The sequence below is a fragment of the Chenopodium album genome, chromosome 1 (assembly GCF_948465745.1).
Source record: "Chenopodium album chromosome 1, dcCheAlbu1.1, whole genome shotgun sequence".
In the NCBI taxonomy this organism is placed as follows: Eukaryota; Viridiplantae; Streptophyta; class Magnoliopsida; order Caryophyllales; family Amaranthaceae; genus Chenopodium; species Chenopodium album.
Genome location: NC_137834.1, coordinates 4751772 through 4773122, shown reverse-complemented (window position 1 = coordinate 4773122; position 21351 = coordinate 4751772). Strand labels below are relative to the sequence as shown.

General features: G+C 34.1%; 1 protein-coding gene and 1 long non-coding RNA gene across 2 annotated transcripts; both read right to left on the bottom strand.

Moving 5' to 3' along the window:
- Positions 1 to 5896: 5896 nt before the first annotated feature.
- Positions 5897 to 8197, bottom strand: LOC145637055 (vignain-like). Its single transcript, XM_081688589.1, has 4 exons — positions 7689 to 8197; positions 6882 to 7114; positions 6661 to 6801; positions 5897 to 6325 (listed from the first exon to the last, which is right to left on the bottom strand). The coding sequence occupies exons 1-4, from the start codon at positions 8125 to 8127 to the stop codon at positions 6074 to 6076; spliced, it is 1065 nt and encodes a 354-aa protein (XP_081544715.1). The 5' UTR covers positions 8128 to 8197; the 3' UTR covers positions 5897 to 6073.
- A 1243-nt stretch (positions 8198 to 9440) lies between these two features.
- Positions 9441 to 11704, bottom strand: LOC145637018 (uncharacterized). The gene is made up of 2 exons (XR_014114154.1): positions 11432 to 11704; positions 9441 to 9727 (listed from the first exon to the last, which is right to left on the bottom strand). It is a non-coding gene; the product is annotated as an uncharacterized LOC145637018 (long non-coding RNA).
- Positions 11705 to 21351: the final 9647 nt, after the last annotated feature.

Genomic DNA, 21351 nt, shown 5'->3' with positions numbered 1-21351 from the left:
CGATAGAGGTATTAAAACTACTAACTGGCCCGAATTAATTCAAAATCAACTTAATAAATTTTTGATTTAAATATCAATTCGCATGAATACAATAATTTAACATGACTCAATTTTAAAAATTAATCCAACCCAATTTCACCAAACTCGATCTAAATAAATTCCTTTACTCCATAATATCACTAATTCACTATGTCATTGAACTTAATTGAATCACGAATTCACGAGTGTATATGAAGATACAATACTCATATGGGCTAATTGACCAGATTGGTAAATAAAAAAGACTCTTAGCGACAATTTGGTAAAAAAACTTACTCCGGCGACAATTTGGTAAAAAAAAAACTAACCTTAAGCGACAATTTGGTAAATAAAATAATCTCAGGCGACAATTAACCCAAAAAATACAAAAATTTCCGATAAATTACTTGCGAATGCTTAATATAGTTCGTTTTTCTTGTTATATTACCAACCCTTTTTTACGGAAATAACAATTTGAAGAAAAAAACGTTAAGTATCAATTTTCACTTAAGTTTCATACCCCTTATTAGCGAAATTTTTTTAAAAAGGGGTTGGAAATAAAAAGGGATGACATGTAAATTCAAAATTCTAAATGGAATAAATAAATTTATGAACACAAAAACAAATTAAAATATGATTTTTAAAGAGTTTGTCGGGAAAAAATAGATTTTTTGGTCTAAATGTCGTTGGAGTTTATTATTTTTACCAAATTGTTGCATATTGTTAACTTTTTTTACCAAACTGTCGCCGGAGTAAATTTTTTTACCAAATTATCACTAGAGATCTTTTTTATTTACCAATCTGGTCAATTGGCCTACTCATATGATAAAAATGAAAAAAAGTAAAAATGATGTTCATTTATTGCAAAATTTGGCTTTTTTCTCTCACACCCTTTTTGTCAGCTCAGTAATCCATTTTAGGGACCCACTGAGACATTTGATCTCTGATCAATGAAGGTGGGGGAGGGGGGTGTTGCCACGTGGATGAATTTACAGCCGTTGATATTGTATTTGATCAAGATCTCTAGGAAAGAAGGGTGTAGTAGAGTAACTCTGATTTTAGGGTATCCTTTAAATCCTCGTATTGTTAGTTTTCAAATTGCTTGGTTGGCATTTATACTTTGTCTTTGACCAAATATATTTGTAATGTCAAGACAAAAAACAAAAATTATTTGGTGTCCCTACTTTTCTTTCGTGTTGCTATAACTAGTTACTATCCAATTGAAGCTCATCAATGAGGTTGGGTACTTTGGTGTGTCGTGTATAGTGTGAATTTTCCTTGCCCTAATTTACTTTGAAAATTTACTTTGTATTATTATTATTATTATTATTATTATTATTTATTTTTGGAAGAAAATTTACAATAGTTTGGTAAGTTTTCTTTTAAGGGCTCATTTGGCTGAATGTAGGAATTGCAAATTCCTTGGAAGGAAAATTGAACTTCCCATATAAAATTAAACTTCCAAGAAAATTCTAAAAATTGTTTGGTTAACTAAGGGAAGTGGAAATTCCCATGACCTAGATTCCCCTAGGTTATTAACGTGTTGAGATCCTCTAGAGTTTGAAAATTATAGAGTTGTAGAGTTGTGAGAGTGAGAGTTTTTAATTATTTTTATTGAACTTTTATTTTTTATTTTGAAATGCATGCAAGATGAATATTAGTCATTGATGTTTTGTGGAGGATCCAAACCCGTTATTAACTTCCCTAATTTTGTGGGAAATGGAAATTCATGGGAATTTCTAATTCCCATAAATTTGTTTACCAAACAACTTCAAAAAATTTCAATTCGTAGGATTTTCAAATTCCCATGTTTTTCTTTGGCAACCAAATAACCCCTAAGAATGTACTTTAACTTATCTTTATAGAAATAAAATAAGAAAAGTTAGCATTTACATTAAGATTAATGTTTACATAGTCTGTAAAGTAATAGCATATAGCTGCAAAATAATCTGCTGCACGGTTAGCTTTTTGATACACATAGCACGGAAAAACAACCTCAAAGTGGGCCTCCTCCATGTCATTCATTAGCAATTGAATTTTTCAAAGACAACGTATTTTATCCTACAAAATATTTATAATTAAAAGTTTAATTTGAGACCATTACAAATTTTTATATACTATATAGAGAATAATTAGTCTTTTTTAACTGGAAGGTTAATGTTATGACGAACATCCTGAAAAAAGTAAGGACATTTGGGGCATTAACATGAGCTCCCATCCAATGGGTAACGATTTATTTACCCATGATAAATAATGCTCGTAACAGTGGTTCTACTTTATAACGATATATTTAGCCACAATATATGTTGAAACCCATTGTAGCCCCACTTATGAGTGTCCCACATTGGAGAAAGATTAAAAAGGGTTTCACTTTATAAGATAGAGGAGTACCTCCTACTATTGTCAATTGGTTTTAGCATGGAAGCTCCAAAACCTTGTTTGTGGACCAAACTTTCCTCCTCCTTATTCGGGTTGCCCAGACCCATTTCATATTGTTTCCAAATTCAACAATATTCCTTAAATATTATCTTTACATAATTACAATATTATCTCAACAATATATTATTGTTGAAACTTATTGTAAAAAGTGAAGATATCAATATTTTTTTTTGAAATAAGTGAAGATAATCAAGATATCAATAATTGTTCTACTTTATAAGGTAGAAGAGTTTTGCCTTCTATCACAAATTAGTTTTGGTTTTAGTATGAAATCTTTTTGGAGCTTTATTTGTGGATTGAACTCTTCCCCGCCAAGTTTGGGTTGCCCAAACCCATTTTATATTATTTCAATTTTTTTTAAACATTTACACATAAATACATAATTTTAAGGATGTTTTCTTAAAATATATAAAAATCCAATGTCATTATTTGAGTATTTTCATATTATGTTTTTTTCTTATACCCCGTAATTGTTATCTATACAAAAATACATACATACATGCCTTTCGCGGTCAATTTTATGTATTGATATTTGATAGGTGTGTCGGTCAAATTTTTGCTACTAGTATTCTTATATTGCTGTTGTATACTCATTTTTTTTAATTACTCCAATTAAAGGGTTCACAGCAAACACTTATTAATATTTAATACACATACAATTTATGTCGGAAGAAAAATTATACTCCGTATATACGATGATATTGCCAAATAAGTACAGTCCAGAGTACATGTAATGATCTTTTTCAATTTTGTTTCAAAACAAGCATGTTTTAAGTTCATCCATTATGGAGTATTGCACTCTATCTATCTACTTCTTACCAATTGGTTGTTGGTGTAGTGGTGATTGGGACTACACTTGGTAGGGAGGACTCGTGTTCGATCCCCCGCAACAACAATCGGGAGGGGACTGGAACCTAACCACCCAGAACTGATCCCCGAATCCGGAGTAGCCCAAAGGGTGAACCGGGTAGAACACCAAAAAAAAAAAAAAATCTACTTCTTGGTTTTTTTTACTTGACCCTTTTTTATTTTCACACTATTTACTACTACTTTTTTAACCGTCTTTTATTAATAATATATAAGGAAAAATAATTATATTCATGTGAGATCTTTTAGAAGTCGTCCAAATAAGAACTATCATAAAATATCTTTTATAATTTGTACTTATGGATAATTAAAGTTATTGATCGATAAATTTTTATATTGGCAAACGCGATAAAAGAAATCAGTCAAGTAAAAAAGAACAGAGGAAGGGTTTATTCTCTTCAGCTTAATTTCAGTACAGTTCCTAATTAATTTTCTTCTCTAGTTCAGTTCAGTTTAGCTCAGTAAATTAGAAGAGGCCCGAAGTATGTCCCTAAATCATAACAGAAATTAAATAAAGTTGTGTTACTATTGTATTGACTAAACATGAGATTATTCATTCAATTATACACTCCATCTATATATATTATATTAATATATATCTCCCTAGATAGTTTTACAAAAAAAATTTAAGTCTAAATTTGTATTGACATGATATGAAATAATTCATCCTTTATTACACTCTCTGTATGTCCCTATATGACAAGTGAAGTTGCATATGTTAAAAGAAAAAAAAAAAAAAAAAGAAGATAAATGTAATTTATTTATTTTAAGGAAATTGTACATTTTATCATCTAAATTATCTGGAATATAATTGTCATTTATATGATCAAATCAATCTATGTATTAAAAAAATAATAAAAAAGCTTTCGAGTTATTGAAAAATAAAAAAGTTCAAAGTTTCCTCTGGTTGCCAAATCTTTGATGACGAATCAACTATGCAAGTATATACAGTATGCAAATGTATGATGGATTTTGAACTATATTTGGTATTAGCTAGTTCAAATAATTCATCATATAATAGGAAAAAAACAAGACAGATTATCCTTAGGTATTAGACCTCAGCAAATCACAATGTCATATACTCAATTTGACATCTTTCAAAAGCAGCTTATGACATAACTAGCTTGTAAGGTAAACACTACACATCACACATGCGCTACAAACTTCACTTGAATATCATATATATGATCTCATCAAATCATTAACATATTCAATTACAAGCCGATGTATGTGCCTATGTGGTAAACTTTACGCACTAAATTCTTTTAATAACTCCCAATTTTGTACACCGTATCAGAATTATTTTTGTGTCGTTTATCTTACTTTAACTTTATCTCTCATGTAATTTTATTGACCGGCATTAACCCTAGCTTGTTCCTTAAATTCTCTCTAAATACAAATGTAAGAATACATAAAGAGATAGAAATCATGTACCCGGCCCAAATTTAATGTACTTTTCTAGCCCATATTTAGTCTTATTGTTATACTCCGTAGTATCAAATGAAGAGCAAGTTGGATAAAAATAATGAGAACAAAATTAGTATTAACAGAAAAAAAAATACTAATGTTAATTACTGTAGTTTACGAGTTCCAGTGAAAAAGTAGATAAAATACTTAAAAAGGTGGTCAAAGATTTTGGGGTGAAGGGAGGGACCACGACTCATGGTCTCCATTCTCCAGAATCCAGATAGTGTGTGCGTGCCCAACTACGAGCTCTTCTATACCGCACGGTTGGCCACTCTTTCGCACCTTCTCTTTCTCGCATCTTTTTTCCATCAATTCTCACGTTTCTTTGTTTTTTTAATTTTTTTTTTTTATTCACAATTACATACGTTATCATACTTAGGCTATGTTATTGTTATCTTTTCATATCAGATAAAAATAAATAAATAAATAAATAAATACATTTCAAGTCAAATAAAATTAGAAAGATGAGTTTTCATCATAATTTATTATATTATTATTATGTACGGTTTTTTTGTCGTTATATATCTTTATTTTTCATAATGAAAAATTATAAAAATTGCATATAATAAAAGTTATTTTGAATATTAAAACCCCACTTGATATAAGTTCATATACAAAAAAAAAGGTGTGGAAAAGTAGTAAAATGGGTAAATAAAACAAGCAAAACTATACAAAAATACAATTTTTTGTACACAGATGGTCACATGGTGTGGCAAGGGTTACTTGTAGGGTGTTACTGGTTTTGGTCAAGAGTTACTTATAAGGTGTTATTGGTTTGGTATGGGGGTTTGGTATGGTGTTACTTGTAGGGGTTACTCATAATACAAGTATCACCTACAAGTAACCTCAGAATACAAGTAATACCTGCCACATGGAGTGGCCTGCCGCACTGAAAATCCCTGTTACATAAAAAGACGGAGTTCAATGTATACCAATCTAAAGAAGAGAATTCGGACTTGAGATCTTGAACCAATATCTCAAATTTTTACTCTAGCCCATTGGGCCGGCCCAGATAAATTTAATTTTCTCTGTAACTAAAACTCAATAATCCGAAATAAGGCAAGAAAAATAACATGCTTCCACTTTAATGATTGATATCTGAAAATGATCAAATTTTGAAGTATTTATTTCTTGCCAAACATTTAGTATTATTCAACTGATATGTAAAAATACGAAGTAAAAAAAAAAAAGTATGCCTAATTTTGCAATTAAAAGAAACTAAATGAGGCTAATTTCACTTCAACAAATTGATATCCTGGTAATACTGAAGTCTTATGATGCTTCAGAGTTCATCCTTAGCAGGCTGCGGATTGTCAGAAGACGACTTGATAGGGTAGCATGCATCCATTGCAATGCCACACAGTCCTTCTTTGGCACTAACACCGCGTTGCATCCGAATGTAGCCCTTCTCACCCCATCCAGGGCCCCATGAGTTCTTCACTATCCAATACTTGGTTCCGTCTTGTGTTATTCCGTACCCTACTGCTGTTACTGCATGGTCCAAGTCTGTTCCACATTTTCCACTAAACACACCCTGCATTCATCAAAATAATCTTTTAATGTGATCTTCGTAGGGTGACTGAGGTCTTCATATTTTTATGTTATGAACCGATTTTGTGAATAATGTATTGAAACGTTTGACATGACTGCCATTTTCATCAACATATAATAACTGACTAGGATGTTACAAGAAGATTATAAGGGTTAGTATATTAGCCGTGTTCTCTTCACTTGATTTCCACGAAATAAATTCACTAGTGTTTTTGTTAATTCCACTACTGAATTTTGCTAATTCACTCAAAATTGTACTGAATTTATTTCACCCTGAAGTTGAAAAGAATAGGACTATGATTTAGTTGACTACTATACCTCAGAGTAAAGCTGCATATCAGAACCGCTAGCATCAATAGCCACGGAAACAGGTTGGTTTGCGACGGCTTTCGTCAAAGCGTCCTCATTATTTTCAGGCACCACCTCATAGCCATCAATCTTCACCACAGGTGTGTTGGTCTGTAAATTGGATCAAATGAATCAATTACATGAGAAAGCTTATTACAAAATTAATTCAAGGAAATTGATGTGATTTCAACCTTAGCTGAGTTGCATGTTTCATCCTTAGCTGCATATGGGTAGGTGGTTTCTGCGACCACTCCACCAGCTTTCTTGATGTAACCCAAAGCATGCTCAACAAGTCCTCCGTTGCAGCCTTCGTTGTCATGGTCACAATCCACCAGTTCCTGCTCAGAGAGCGACACTAATTGTTTGGTTTTGATCTGGTTGATTCCTTCTACTGCAGCTACAGTTGAGAATGCCCAACAGCTACCTGCAGTTGATGGATGATGATACAATGATACATGTCAGCACATCAGACTCTCACATTTACAGATCATATTGTTTAAATTTAGAATATCAACAGTTGTGCAATTCGTCTGAAAACTTCACAAGCACAAAATATTTAAACTGAGATTTATCGTTGCATTTATGATCTGAGAGAGGTCACAATATACCTATATGATACTGAATGTCAAGAAAAAGGATTGATTATATACATTAAAGTTTCAACGAAATAGTCATTTGCAGGGATAACTTGTGACGTTATGTATGTTACATCTATGTTTCTATTTATCTTTAATTATCTATGTTGAACTCTTGAGACTCCTACAAGGTCATGGAATACTGATCAGACATGGAGATGACTTGATTTTTACTCGTTCGTTGAAATATCCTGATCTACATGTTGGTTGGTAAAAAAAAAAAATGCAGATGATCTTAACAAATAAGAACAACAGTCAAACAGTACTTTGTTAAATACAGAAGAATTAATGTACCACAAAGCAGAAAAAAATTTGCAATCTATATTATCTAATACTCTAAGAGTAATTGTATGAGAAACTAACCGCAATTCCCCTGATTCTTAACAGGGGTAACAGCTCCTTTAGCTCTCCAATCAACAGAAGCAGGAACATCTTCTAGTTTACCATGCATGAACTCTGTCACTGGACGTGGGTGGAACATTCTGTGATGCGCGATTTTAGACCCATAAGAGGTTCTAAACTCGTGGTTAGTCATGTCAGCATACATGTTCAGCTTTAGCTTATAAGGCTTATCCATCTTGTTCGTTTGGTGAACATGACGGGCATTAGCCTTGAACACGTTAAACCGCCTCTGCTTCTCCTGGAGGTCCCGGGAGACAGTATGGTGTGCCCTCCATCTTTCGTATAGATCCCAAAGGCTCTCTTCTGAGGCGAGATCTTTCTCATGGAAGTCGAAGCTCTCTGCAAGCCCCAACACTAGGGCCGCAGAGAGAAGCACCAAGAAAAACTTAGCAGTATGCATTAAGAATTGGAAATTATTAAATATGGAAAGATTGATGATAGCTGGTTTTGGTATATCTTCTTGCAAGCAAGCATTAGAAATATATATAGCACAACATCAAGCAACATCGGCAATCATCTCTATGGTGATACGTTAGTTCTTTACCTGAAAATATGGAAGAAAAGTGACTTTTTTCATGGTTGAAATGTGTGTCGACTCAGAGGACCTGCCAATCTTATTGTTCAATTTTCGGCTTTTCCTCAGAAGCTGACGAATGAAGGCATCTTATGGAAAGCTTCTGTTATAATATAAGCAGTTTTTAGGGGAGGTGCACTGAGAAGCAACCGCTCTTAGATGCAGAGTTCTTAACAGAAATTGCTGCTCTGAAGCAGTGCCGTAAATCACCACTGATCATTTTCACATTGCTCTGAATATTATGGTTTCAAAGATACCTCACAATTCTCATTGCTACAAACACATTTTGACACCAGTATTAATCGTGAAGCAAGAAAACCTAGCTGAGCCAATTATTTCCAGCTTGATCTAGGCTAGGACATTAGAGTTATGCTCAATCAGCGCTCACTTGATCAAGTTCGCCTCCGCCTGATTTGACAAGTCTTGGGCTCACTTGTATTTGTGACTCCAAGCATGGTATAAGCTCCAGATAACCTCAACTGCAAGATCTCTGCCTACATTGGACTTCATGGTCATTGATAGTTTTATCATTAAGCCTAAAATGTCTGTTTAAACGTTAATATCTTTGCTACTAAGTACGATTATCCACAAAGATGTAGAGGATTCTTATGTCTCGTTTGAAGAAGTCTAATCTTTCTTTAAGTAAAGATGTTGAGGATTCTTAAGTCACATTTGAAACAATCTAATTTCTCCTTTAAGTATCAGACATTCATGAATTAGTAAAGAAACCCATTTTTAAGGAAATACCACTAAAATTCAAGAAAACTCGTTTTCTGAAAATTTGTGTGAAGAATGAGCCTAAGATGAGAGACCGGAAGAACAGGAGAAAAAAAAAAAAAGATCTTGTCAACATGAAAAAATAAAAAATAAAAATAAAAATAAAAATCATCAACATGAAACTATCTTCAGTGTTGCCGATCTTCATTCAAAATTAGAATATAGCACACAAGTTATAAAATTTGTATTCAAGCCAGGCGGGTGAATGGATAGGCAGTCAGCTTTGTTTCGGAGACAGTAAACCAAGGGTAAAATTGGAAGGGGAATCACAGATGTAGACTATTACAGATATATAATTGAACATTAACAAATCAGAAGAGGCGTAGATCAAGAGAATCAAGAAACAAGAAGCAAATCAGAAATTTTGCCAATAATCCACGATTAAATATACCAGTGTACTTGCCATTGAATATTTTATAAGCTCAACACAGTATTTTGTTTACGACAGTAATCTTCCATCGATTTATCAGAATGCAATTTATGAAAAGTTGATCAAAAGTCAGAATAAAAACACTCAAGGATAACAGCAAAATACAGATAGCTCCAAGCTATAAACACAATATTATGCAACAGAATCCCTTTGCTTCGCTTGTTGCATGAGCTCTTCTCTCACTCTCCTGATCTCCATTTCCTTCTCCTCTCGTTCTCTCTGCAAAAACAAACCAGAAGCTTGCTTTATTTTACATACAAGATCAAAGCCTCAAAATCTCTCAGCTACAAAAAAACTGATTGGTAGAAAACTTAGAACTTTTAATGAACAAAAGGGGGGCAAGTGGTTGTAGTACTTGTAGATCAGCTAAAAGCCTTATTGAGCATCTTCCATTGACCTATAAGTCATCAATAAGAGAGATTTTATGCTGTGTGCTGATGTGCTCTCACTCACTCTCTCTCTCTACAGGGTAATGAAGTACAGAGCCTTCCATCCAGCCTAACTATTATCTAATTCGATTATAAAAACTAGAAAATAATATATTTTTTCTTACATTCTTCCCAAAATCACTCCACCTAAACTAAAGCAAAACTTGGCCGATTTATTACTTTCTGGCTTTGCTACACTCATCACAGGGTTTACCTTCAGCAGCTCATGCATTTAGGTTTTGCTCTAATCAAGAGATTCAAATCTCAATACCAAACAGAGCAACATTTTCGAGATCTAAGGTAACAGAGAAGTAAAATATGCTACAGAAGCAGGAAAAATCAGAGCAGGACAGTATATGATTAATATCAAACCAAGATCCAAATATACTGGATCACATATCAATCTCTAGTACTTACAAGAAACACAGAACCCGACTGCTACATTCATACAAGTATCTAACTGCCCACCTAGTCCCTAGAGGTAGTTATAAGAGATTATGGGAAAAGGCAAGGAAACTAATTACCATTGACCAAGACTAGAATATAGTCTACTACTAGAAATTCACTGAAGCAATCCGCCAACATCATAGAATGAAATTGGTAAGTAAAATGCACAGAAGTGAAATGAGTTCTAATTACTTAACCAGCAACATATCATACTTAACCAGCCAACATATTTTTTTTTTGAAACCACCAGCCAACATATCATACAAGTATAAAGAATGAATACTAGATTCTTATTCCTTAACCTTAAAACATCATTTTCCAAAATCTAAGTCACTTCTCCAAGCAACATTTCTATCTTCATTTTGAAAGAAAGGGGTCTGGTTTCAGTTTTGCCATCAACAGTTCTATCTTTTCAACTCTTCAATCACGAGGATACAACATCCAACTAAACTCAAACACAACGACATAACATCCATTCATACATATTTCCACTAGGGTAAAATAACCTAATTTAACACTAAACATCCTCCCTAAACAACATGAGATAAACAATATTGCTTATAATTCCCCAACAATTTACATCCTCCATCCTAAACTAATAATCATGTTGACATTGAATTTAAATTAGTAATGCGACAACTAAATCCGGAAGAAGAATGTAACTAATGACAAACGAACACAGAAAAATCCTTAATTAAGTAATAAAAAGAACAGAATCAAACTGATTGATATCGGTATAATGGGCAAACATCGTCTATCTGATTACCCTAAATAATTAATAATTTTCACATCAAAACAGGATTCTAATTTCAATTCTTCTAGCAAGATTTCCATGTATTTTCCCCTCATCAATTGAATTCCTACTACATTCCCAGCTAAATCACCAGACACAAATTAAAAATTAAACTTCCAATTTCCATTATAAAAACTAATTCGATAAAAATTGAAGTTGGACAGACAATGATAGAGCTAATAATCAGCAGTAAGTATAAATTTAGGGTTTCGAGAAAAACAAGATCAAAATTTGACAAGCAGAAAAAGGGTATACCTTTTCATCTTGATGAAGAGCGATCCAAACATGAACTTTGTCCATAGATTGCCAGAAGGCGAAAGCACCCAATGACATCGCGAAGAAAGTTCCCATTTTCACCATTTTCTCTCTCCTCTAATTTCTCTCTATGAATTTCGAGATTAATTGTTCTTGTTTGGGAGAATTGAGAAGAAGGCACAGATTAATGGGTCTAAGGTTGGTTTTGGATGGGGGCCCTTTGATCTAGGCCTTATTTCTTTGAAGTTGAGGTTGGCAAACAATTAGTCTAAGGTACACTGCACCTTAAATAGGTGTAACAACACAGCCTAAAAACCCAATTACACACAACCCAATTAAGAAAAACCCTAAAACTAAAAAACATGAAAACTGCCATACATCCACCCACACTCAATAAATGTTACGTCACTTCCAAACTCAAAACTCTTCTTCTATATGATTTTCTCTCTCCTCTTTTTCACTTTCTCTCTCCTCTATTTCATTTTATCTCGCTAAAAAACTGCAAAAACATCAATGGACATTAGAGAAGAGATGCAAAATCAAAATGATCCTCCCTAAAAAAAAGACAATTTTATGTAAATTTCACTTAATTTTGTTTGAATTTATATGATTATCACTTAATTTTGTTTGAATATTGTTCGATACTCTATTGTTCGAAATTTTTTATTGGAATTGTAAAAAAAAAAAATTAGTGAAATCAAACGGATACCTTATGTTCACATTTTGAAATGCTTATGTTCATATTTTGAATTCTTATGTTCATATACCGAATCCTTTTGTAAACTTTCTGAAATGCATATATTCACTTTCTAAATCCATATGTTCATATTTCTTATGTATATGTTCACCTTCTGAAATGCTTAATTATGTTCATACGCATTAAAAAATGAACCAATGCATATGTTCATATGTTGAATGCATATGGTCATATTTTGAATGCATATGTTCATATTTTGAATACTTATGATGCATATGCATGTTTCATAATCATATTTATTTTTTATTTCTTCAATTTTTTTTATGTTCATAGTTAAATGCCTTATATTCATAATAATATTTTATATGTTCATAATATAAATATTCATATTAAATATTTATTGTTCATAAATATTCTCATTAAGTCTGTTTATGCATATGTTCTCTTTCTTAATAGCATATGTTCATAATTTTTACGCATATTTGAATAACCTATGCATATGTTCATATTTTGCACGATTATGTTCATTGATAAAAAAAAATGCAGAAAATCAGATGAAACACATATGAAATTAATCAAAGCTAAAAAAAATCAGATAAACAACCAATTCCATATTGTAAGGAACATATTCAATCGTTAAATCAAAACAAAACGAGAAAAATAGGAAAAAAAACAGAGGAAAAGGGAATTAAAGAAGGAAGGAGAAAAAACAGAGTATAATTTGTGAATTCAAAGATTCATATAAACCTTAATCAATCGAAATTAAAGCACAAAATCGAAATTCACAAAAAAAAAAAATCATACTTAATAACTACTTTCATGTTGTAAGAAACAAATTCAATAAAAAAAGTGTAAAAAAGGGGGGAAAAAAAATAGAGGAGGGAGAAAATAAAAAACGAAGGAGAAAAATAGAGGAGAAGAAAGCTAATGTTCACTTTCTCAAAAGCTAATGTTCATATTGTGTTGTTGTTACACCTATTTCTAGGTGTATGAGTGTGCACCTAAGAATATGTGCGTGTCCAATGCCCTGTATTGTGGCCAAATCGGATATCCGATCTGAAATACGAAGTATTAACTCATTTAATTTTAAGTTGTAATTTTGGAATATTTTATATTATCTCATACATAATACCTAAAGTTGCAAAAAAAAGTTAACGGAGGTAGTATCAAATATCAAATACTCCGTACTCCTTTGTCTCCTTATATAAAAAACAGTGTGCCCAATCTATATGGTGCGCCATCCAGCCGTGGTTGCCGACCGATTTAACCTCTCTTTTTTTCAATGTTTTAATTTAATTAAAACATCTTTTGTAAAATTAAATTAAATCATTCTAATTATTATAATTAAATCCCAATTCAATTTTAAAATAGAGTTCATCATAAAATTAATTCCAATTTAATTCTAACTCTTAAAATTAAATTGTTGATCATACACAAAACATTTTTATGTATAAGTCAACCTAATTAGTATTATGAAACCTGAGTCAAATCGAATTAAACCTAAACTCAAGCACAAAATCAAAATTTAGGCCTAGGGTTTTTCGAAAATTTGAAAATTAGGGTTTAGGGTTTGAATTTTTTGAAAACTGTAGGGCAAAATTTATGTCCTCCCATTGAGTATTTTAAACAAAATAAATCACATTTAATCAATTCTAAGAGTTAAATCACATTTAATATAATAATTAAAGCATAATTAAATTAATTCTCCCTCTTAATTGATTATAAAATTATAAACTTGGATTTCAAATAATCGTGTTATTATAATCAAGCGTGTTCATGCAAGAGGCTAACTAATACCACTATAGGGGTTTAGGTACTCTAAGTAAAATTTCATAAATCTCTATTCATACGAACCTAAAACAAAATCGCATGCATAACACACAAGAATCGTATAATTATACTTTTGAAGCATGATTTCCACGTAGCAAGTTGATTGACAATTAGGGAGAGAATAGAGCCCCAAGCGTTGCTTCTCGATCTACTTAGTCCACAGGATTCGAATAAGCCACCCCCCAATGTTATATTGGTCGGATGAAGGGGAAACACCACGATCACCACCTTTACGCACAACCGGACACCACCACTGTGCACACACCACAAGCACACACTAAGAGGGACGGACACATAAGAGAGAGAGAGAGAGAGTTTGAGAGGGGGTTGGCTTGTGTTTGCTAGTTAGGGTGATTACTGAATTAATTGTTCAACCTTAGTTAGACACGTAGTCTATTTATAATCATATTATAATTAGACTAGGAAGCAAAGCCCAAAACCTCTAAACCTACCCAAATGGCCAGCCACCTCAAAGGATGAGGGCATGAGGCCCAACATGAGATTCTTCCTCTTATGCTCAATCTAGGCCCTTTATGTAACCTTATAGGATTTGTTCAATTATTAGGTTTTGGACTATTTTACTAGCCCAAAGGTCGTAAGTACCTCTACCTATGATAAAACGACAACTTAAAAGAACGAGCTTAATTATCTCCATAATTTGATCCATTATTTATATCCAGTAATTGAACTTTTTGAAGACATAAAACCTTCACGTACCACACACCACAAACCATCACGCCTCACCACATGGTCAGCGCACACAACACACACAAGTAGCAGCACAATCCACGCCACACAGCAAGCAACAACACCTCGTAAGCAGCACATGCACACTACTCGTAAGCAGCACATGCACACTACTCGCACACACCACACACTGCATTGCGGCACCAACTAACCAGACACACCAGCACGCACACAAGATGCACATACGTACACAATAGCAAACTGAGCACTACAACACGCAGCACCCAAGCAACCAAACACGCAAAAATAGGGTATGAAAAACCTAATTTTGACTAAACCAGAAAATTTTGGGGGAAATAAAAAATAAAATTGAAGCCATAATCTCAAAACAAATTGCGGGAAAAAAAATTAATTTGATGAACAAACCAGGACAAAAAAATCTCTAGAAATGAGAGAGGTTGTGATACCATGTTAAAATCAAAGAAAACTGGAGAAAACGGCTTAGCCTTTGTATTAATATTAAGGACATATATATACACAATAGACACAAGATCTAACTTACCTAAAACTCCTAACAAGATAAACATTACAAATATACAATATTACTGTAAATGACCAACCGACTTCAAATATAGTTACTTGTTAATCTATTTAATCATACAAAATAATAGATGATAAAAAAAAAAAAATACCCATATATGCCATAGGTCCCTCTTCCTACACTTTAGGTAGTAAACACAACAACTTTTTTGTGCGACTGGCCAATCTCTGTGGTCTGTTGACACACATCAAGTAATCCATAACCGACGAGTAATCTCTAATTGATCGAATAACCCTTGACCAGCGCGAGTAACCCTTGAACGACTTAGTAACCTAAGATCCATTGAGTAACCCTTATAACACTAACAAAATAACCCCCCATAATGGTTGACCACACCAGGCCACAGCCACATGAAAGTTTGTGGAAAACAAAAGGTCATTTATTAGAAAATTTTGAATTTTAACACCATAATAAAAGACGAAAATGGGTTTTAACACTACAAAAAAAGAAAAAAAAAAAAATTATGTTAACACAATATGCTTTTACCACCACTTAACTGATTCATGGATGGAATCCATTAGTGGGGCCCACAATGCCTATGTGTCAACATATTATTGGTCCAAAATAAACCCTAAAACTAACTCAAACTCACTCCACCACTGCTTGCAGAACGTCGCAACCACTACCCCACCCTAACACGCACCGTCATTCTGAGCCCCAGCTACCAGATTCTCCACCCCCACTCTATTCCCTCCCTAAAGCTGGAAACCCAACCACAACAATCACCAAAAACGGGTGGTCGCTTTTCACACCCCTTAGAAACAACCACCATAAAACGACTTTTAAGGGTTGAAAACAATCGATTTATGGACGATAAGGGTTGTTTTTGACCACTTAGGGCCTAAAATGGTTTTTTTGACAATTTGCGGCCGTTATTGGTGGTCGATGTTGGGTGGTTTTAAAAACGACCACTCATTTTTAGCAGCCGTTGGGGAGCTATTGTCGATTTTAGGGAAGGGGTGGGAAAGGGAGGGGGCGGAAATTGCGGTGGCTAGGGTTGGGATTTGGGGTTGTTGGGTGGGACAATGGGTGGCGTTGCTGCCAGCGGTGGGGAATTGGGGTTGGGGTGGCTTGGTTAATTACTTAATTTAGGGTTTTTGTTTTTTGTAACTAATTATTTGGCGACATGTGGCATAATAGCCCCTACTTAATGGATTTTTGGACGGCAACCGTTAAATAGGGGTAAAATAAAAAATTTTAAACTTTTGATGGTGTTATAATTTTATTTTTTTCGTGTTAAAAACTAACCTTTTTTTCATTTATTTACTATGTATTTATTTTTTTATACGAGAAAACTAAAATTCAAATTAAAACTTATTAAGACTACCTAGTCAATATAAATGAATAAAATTCAAATTTATCAAACACGAATGGATGACCAACTTTATTTTGTCCTCAGGGACCTCGGCTCCCACGAAGCTTTAATAGTAGGACTATCAAAGTGTGAATTGGCAATTAAGAAAATGGGCCTCATTTGGACCAAATACAGTAGAAAGTGTTCCCCTTTTGTTATCCAATTGGCCCACTCCATTATTCTTCAAAACCACTTTTAGACAAGTCATATTTTCTTTTTTTTATCTATCAAAAATGTGACATGTTCATATTTTTACTTGTTTTGATATATACTTCGTATTTTTTTTACTTGTGCCTAAAAATTCTAGGTTATATATATATATGCTTTGTTTGTGTGACATTTTGCTACACTAATGCTTCGTATTTTTTAAGTAAAAAAGTCATCATTATTTTTTTTTTTTGGAAAAGAATTAACTTTAACTGTAAATTATTTTAGTGTATTGATAAGTGAATATCATTACCTAGCAAATAAAAGAAGGGAGGAAAGGTCATTAGCTCATGTCTAATCTTCCTACTTAGGTGCTATATATATTTAACCTACCAAAGAAGAAGGGACATATAGGTCTAATCAATGGGTTGATACACAGTCTAATCTAGTCATTAATGTATAAATTAGAGGTAATTGAAATTCATATATAAGTTGCCTTATAGCTAGAGCCTAGAGGATAAAATAAGTAACAACTCCTTTTGCATGCCCCCGGTTTACAGTAATTTTATTGTACATCGAACATTTTTACGAAAAAGTGACCCTTTTTCTTTATAAAAGTGACCCTTTTTCTTTACAAAAGTGACCCTTTTTATTATAAAAGTGATTCATATTTTCACAAAAGTTACCCCTTTTTTACAAAAATGACCCTTTTTTTCCACAAAAGTGACCCTTTTTCTTCACAAAAGTGACCCTTTTTTTCACAAAAACAGAGTATTAAAATAAAAAAAATAAACACAAAATACAAAGGTTACCCCAATGGCTCTACTTTCATCCCGTATCTTTATCTCTCCTCAAAACTAAACATTTCCACCATTAACAAACCTTCAAATTCTCTCTCCTCCATCAAAACCTCAACCCCCTTCTCCCTCTCCGTTACCAACTGCAAGCCCTCATATTTTTCCCTTCATAGTTGTCGTCATCGTCACCTCTGCCGCCATAGTCATCACCACCTCCGCCGCTGCCATGTTTGCCACCATCAAAGTAGATGAGGCGAAATGATAAAAACCCACAATAAGGTATATATGCAATTGGGGTCGAGGTATTCGGAGTTGTTGTAATTCCGGACTTCAAACTCGACAAATCGGGGGATGGGGGGAGGTCAGAAGCGCAGGAATCAGGGGATTGGGATGGTTAGCAAGGTCGAAATCGGAGGGGGACGCCGGATTCTTAGGAGAAGCTAAGGGAGTGGCGACAGGAGTGGTGGTTTGGCAGTTGTTGGTTGTCCCAACTTCCGCCATTCACTAATTTACTGAACACCGGCTTTTTTTAAAAATTTGTGAATAAGTAAAGATGATTGCGATATTTCTATTAATTTGTTAGGCTTATCCACACCTACACCCATTGAAAATTCAAGATAATTAAATTTTATTTGTATAGTTATATTTATGTTAGATAAAGATAGATTCATCTTCAGTCCCCCAAGAAATTGTATCAATTTTCATTATTCAAATAGATAGTTTAAATTTTAATATTATGGGATCATTATTAAAGTTTCCTTATAGTATTTCAATTTTAACAATAGAGCGATGTTATAATAATTTGCTCAAAACTTTCTAAAATTTGATAAGAAAATAAACAACATAATCTTAAAAGCGCATATGTCGTACAATATATAAGTATACTATTATAAAATCATAATTTGCTCAATTTCATATATTTATGATTTTGGCTGATAATTTTGTTTTCTTATGTTTTTCCTCGCCTTAATAACTTTGTTGAATATGTATAATATTATTTAAAATAACTTTAGAATATTGGATGATTCAATTGCACTTAATGATTTTGTGTCTCTTTCAAACAGCTACGGAATACTTTAAATTGAATAAATGAACTTTCAAAGTCATACAAGTATTAGTATCTCTCAGGTTAATTGGTTTAAAAAAAAAAAATGCATAGTAGTTTGTAATAGAACAATTCAAGTAAACATCTTCTTATATAAAATTCAAAGAACAATTTAATTAAATAAGTTTATTGGTGCATGTGACTTTTATAAATATAGTAAATGTATTTTTGTAATATTTCAACTTAAATTAGTGTACGGATTACCTTTTTTGTTTATAAAATCATATCTCTTACCTTTTCTTTTCTTTTCTTTTATTTAATTAACACACAAATTTATTAGGAGACAAAAAGAGGTGGATAGATATACAAATTATTAATTGGAAAATTAGTTGCACTTGTAACTAAATAAAGCTTATAGAAATGGACCCTTATGCGACAATACTAGAAGAGCTTAAATAACATGAAAAATATGCTAATCAATTTGATTAGCTAAGTTGATACTAATAATACATTGATCAAACTAAATGGGCTAGACATATCACGTTTACATGGATTAAACTCATTCGTGGTGGATCTTCATTAATTAAATGTTGGTTAACTTGATTTTATAACTATTGTCGTAACAAATTTTAGGATGCTTCCTAAACATGTAAACAAGATCTCATGCATATAATCAATATGAATCACATAATAGGAGTAGGTAAATCTTTGATGCGTGTACTGTACAATCTTTTAGCCTTTGATAGGCCTCCTTCGGTCCTTTTGGCCTGGAGATCAAGAACCTCGATTGTGATTCCTCTATGTTAGAGTATATGATAATATTCTCTAGTATATATTCTGTTAAGATATTTGTGTATTTATGTATATCTTATATTCTCGTAATCTAGGTTGTAATCCCTATATATATTGATTAATGAGAATATGATACTCAAGGAGATTTACACAATCCTACATAGTATCAGAGCCTAATAGGAATTTTCTTCAGCCTCTGCTCTCCCTTCTCACCCATGGCCGTTGATGATGGTTCCTCCTCCAACAATGATACTCCTCCTCCGCCCCCCCTCCTCCCTCTTCTTTTCATCCTGCTTATGCGGTGACCAATATCCGCAACCTCATGTCCATCACTTTGGATCAAGAGGACAGCCAGTATGCAACTTGGGCTGAATTGTTCCAAATACAAGCTTGTGCCTTTAATGTCCTCGATCACATTGACAACATTGTCACTCGTCCTTCCAACGTTGATCAACATACCTAGACTCATCTCGATGCTATTGTCAAAAATTGGATATATGGAACAATATCCAAGGATTTGGTTCACACCATTATGAAGCCTGGTGCTACGGCTTTGCAGTTATGGACTCGATTGGAGGAGATCTTCCATGATAATAAGCACACTCGTGCTGTATATCTCGAGGAACAATTCACTAACACAAGGTTGGAGAATTATGCAAATATGGGCGAATATTGCAAGCAATTGAAATTACTTGCAGATCAACTGGCCAATGTCGACCGACCGGTTGACGACAATTCCATGGTGCTGCAGCTCATCAAAGGGCTTCCTAAAGGTGAATATGACAAGCTTGTTGTCATGGTACAACAGGCCGACCCAATGCCCTCGTTCAATAAAGCCCGATCTCAATTCTTGTTGGAGGAAACTCGCAAGGCGAAACAAGAAGAGCATAGTCAGCAAGCACTAGTGGCTCAGTCCTCCGCCGCAAAACAGACCACCACGCCGCCTCAGCAACAGTAGCCCGACCAGCAGCAGCGTGGTGGTGGCCGTGGAGCAGGCCGCGGCAAAGGGAAGCCAAAAGGCCGTGGCAGGGGGCGGTCCAACTCCAGCAACAATGCAGGCCAGCAACAACAAGCTCTACAAAGCCCGCCTATTGGACAACCCCAAACCCAGCAACAATGGGCATGGCAGCAATACCCAGGTCAGCCTCAATGGGCTTCCCCCCCTTGTCCTTACCCCATAGGCCCAGCACCTCAATAGTACGGCCGCCCTCCTTCTCAAGGTCTCCTAGGCCCACGTCCGCCCCAACAGCAGCAGGCTTACTTCTCATCTCAACAACAGCAGCACGACCCACCTATGTCACCAACCGATTTGGGTCACGCTTATAGTTCCATGTCCCTTAATCCACCTGACAATGGATGGTACATGGATACCGGTGCATCGTCTCATCTCACTTATAATTCCGGTAATCTCTCGAAACTATATACTCTTAATACTCCTCAATTTATTTTGGTTGGTGATGGCAAACGTATTCCAATTCAAGGCTATGGCTCTACCACTACTCCCCCCTCCCCTAACACTCCCTTCACCCTTAAACATGTCCTCTTTACTCCTAATATCATTAAAAACTTAATCTCTGTTAGGAAGTTTACTAGTGACAATTCTGTTTCTGTCGAGTTTGACCCTTTCGGTTTTTCTGTGAAGGATCTCAATACGGGGAAACCTCTAGCGAGGTGCAATAGTGTAGGGGACCTCTATCCTTTCACACCTTCCGCCGCTCAAGTTCATCAACAACTCTCTCTTGCAGCCCTCTCTCCTTCAATCTGGCATGGTCGCCTTGGTCATCCCGGGACATCTGTTTTCAATCAGTTAAAAAGTAGGAATTTAATTCAATGTAATAAAGGGGATAAAACCCAGTTTTGTTATTCTTGCCCTCTTGGGAAGCATGTTAAATTACCATTTAATAATTCTCTTAGTGTCACTTTTTCTCCTTTTGACATTATTCATGCGGATTTATGGACTTCCCCTATCC

What these genes read in the sequence shown, in the direction of transcription:
- LOC145637055 (XM_081688589.1), bottom strand. Translation starts at nt 8,127, where the DNA reads ATGCATACTGCTAAGTTTTTCTTGGTGCTTCTCTCTGCGGCCCTAGTG. An exon ending in AAACATGCAACTCAGCTAAG is followed by an intron (nt 6,802 to 6,881) that starts GTTGAAATCACA and finishes TCCAATTTACAG; the next exon opens with ACCAACACACCTGTGGTGAA. An exon ending in ATATGCAGCTTTACTCTGAG is followed by an intron (nt 6,326 to 6,660) that starts GTATAGTAGTCA and finishes TGATGAATGCAG; the next exon opens with GGTGTGTTTAGTGGAAAATG.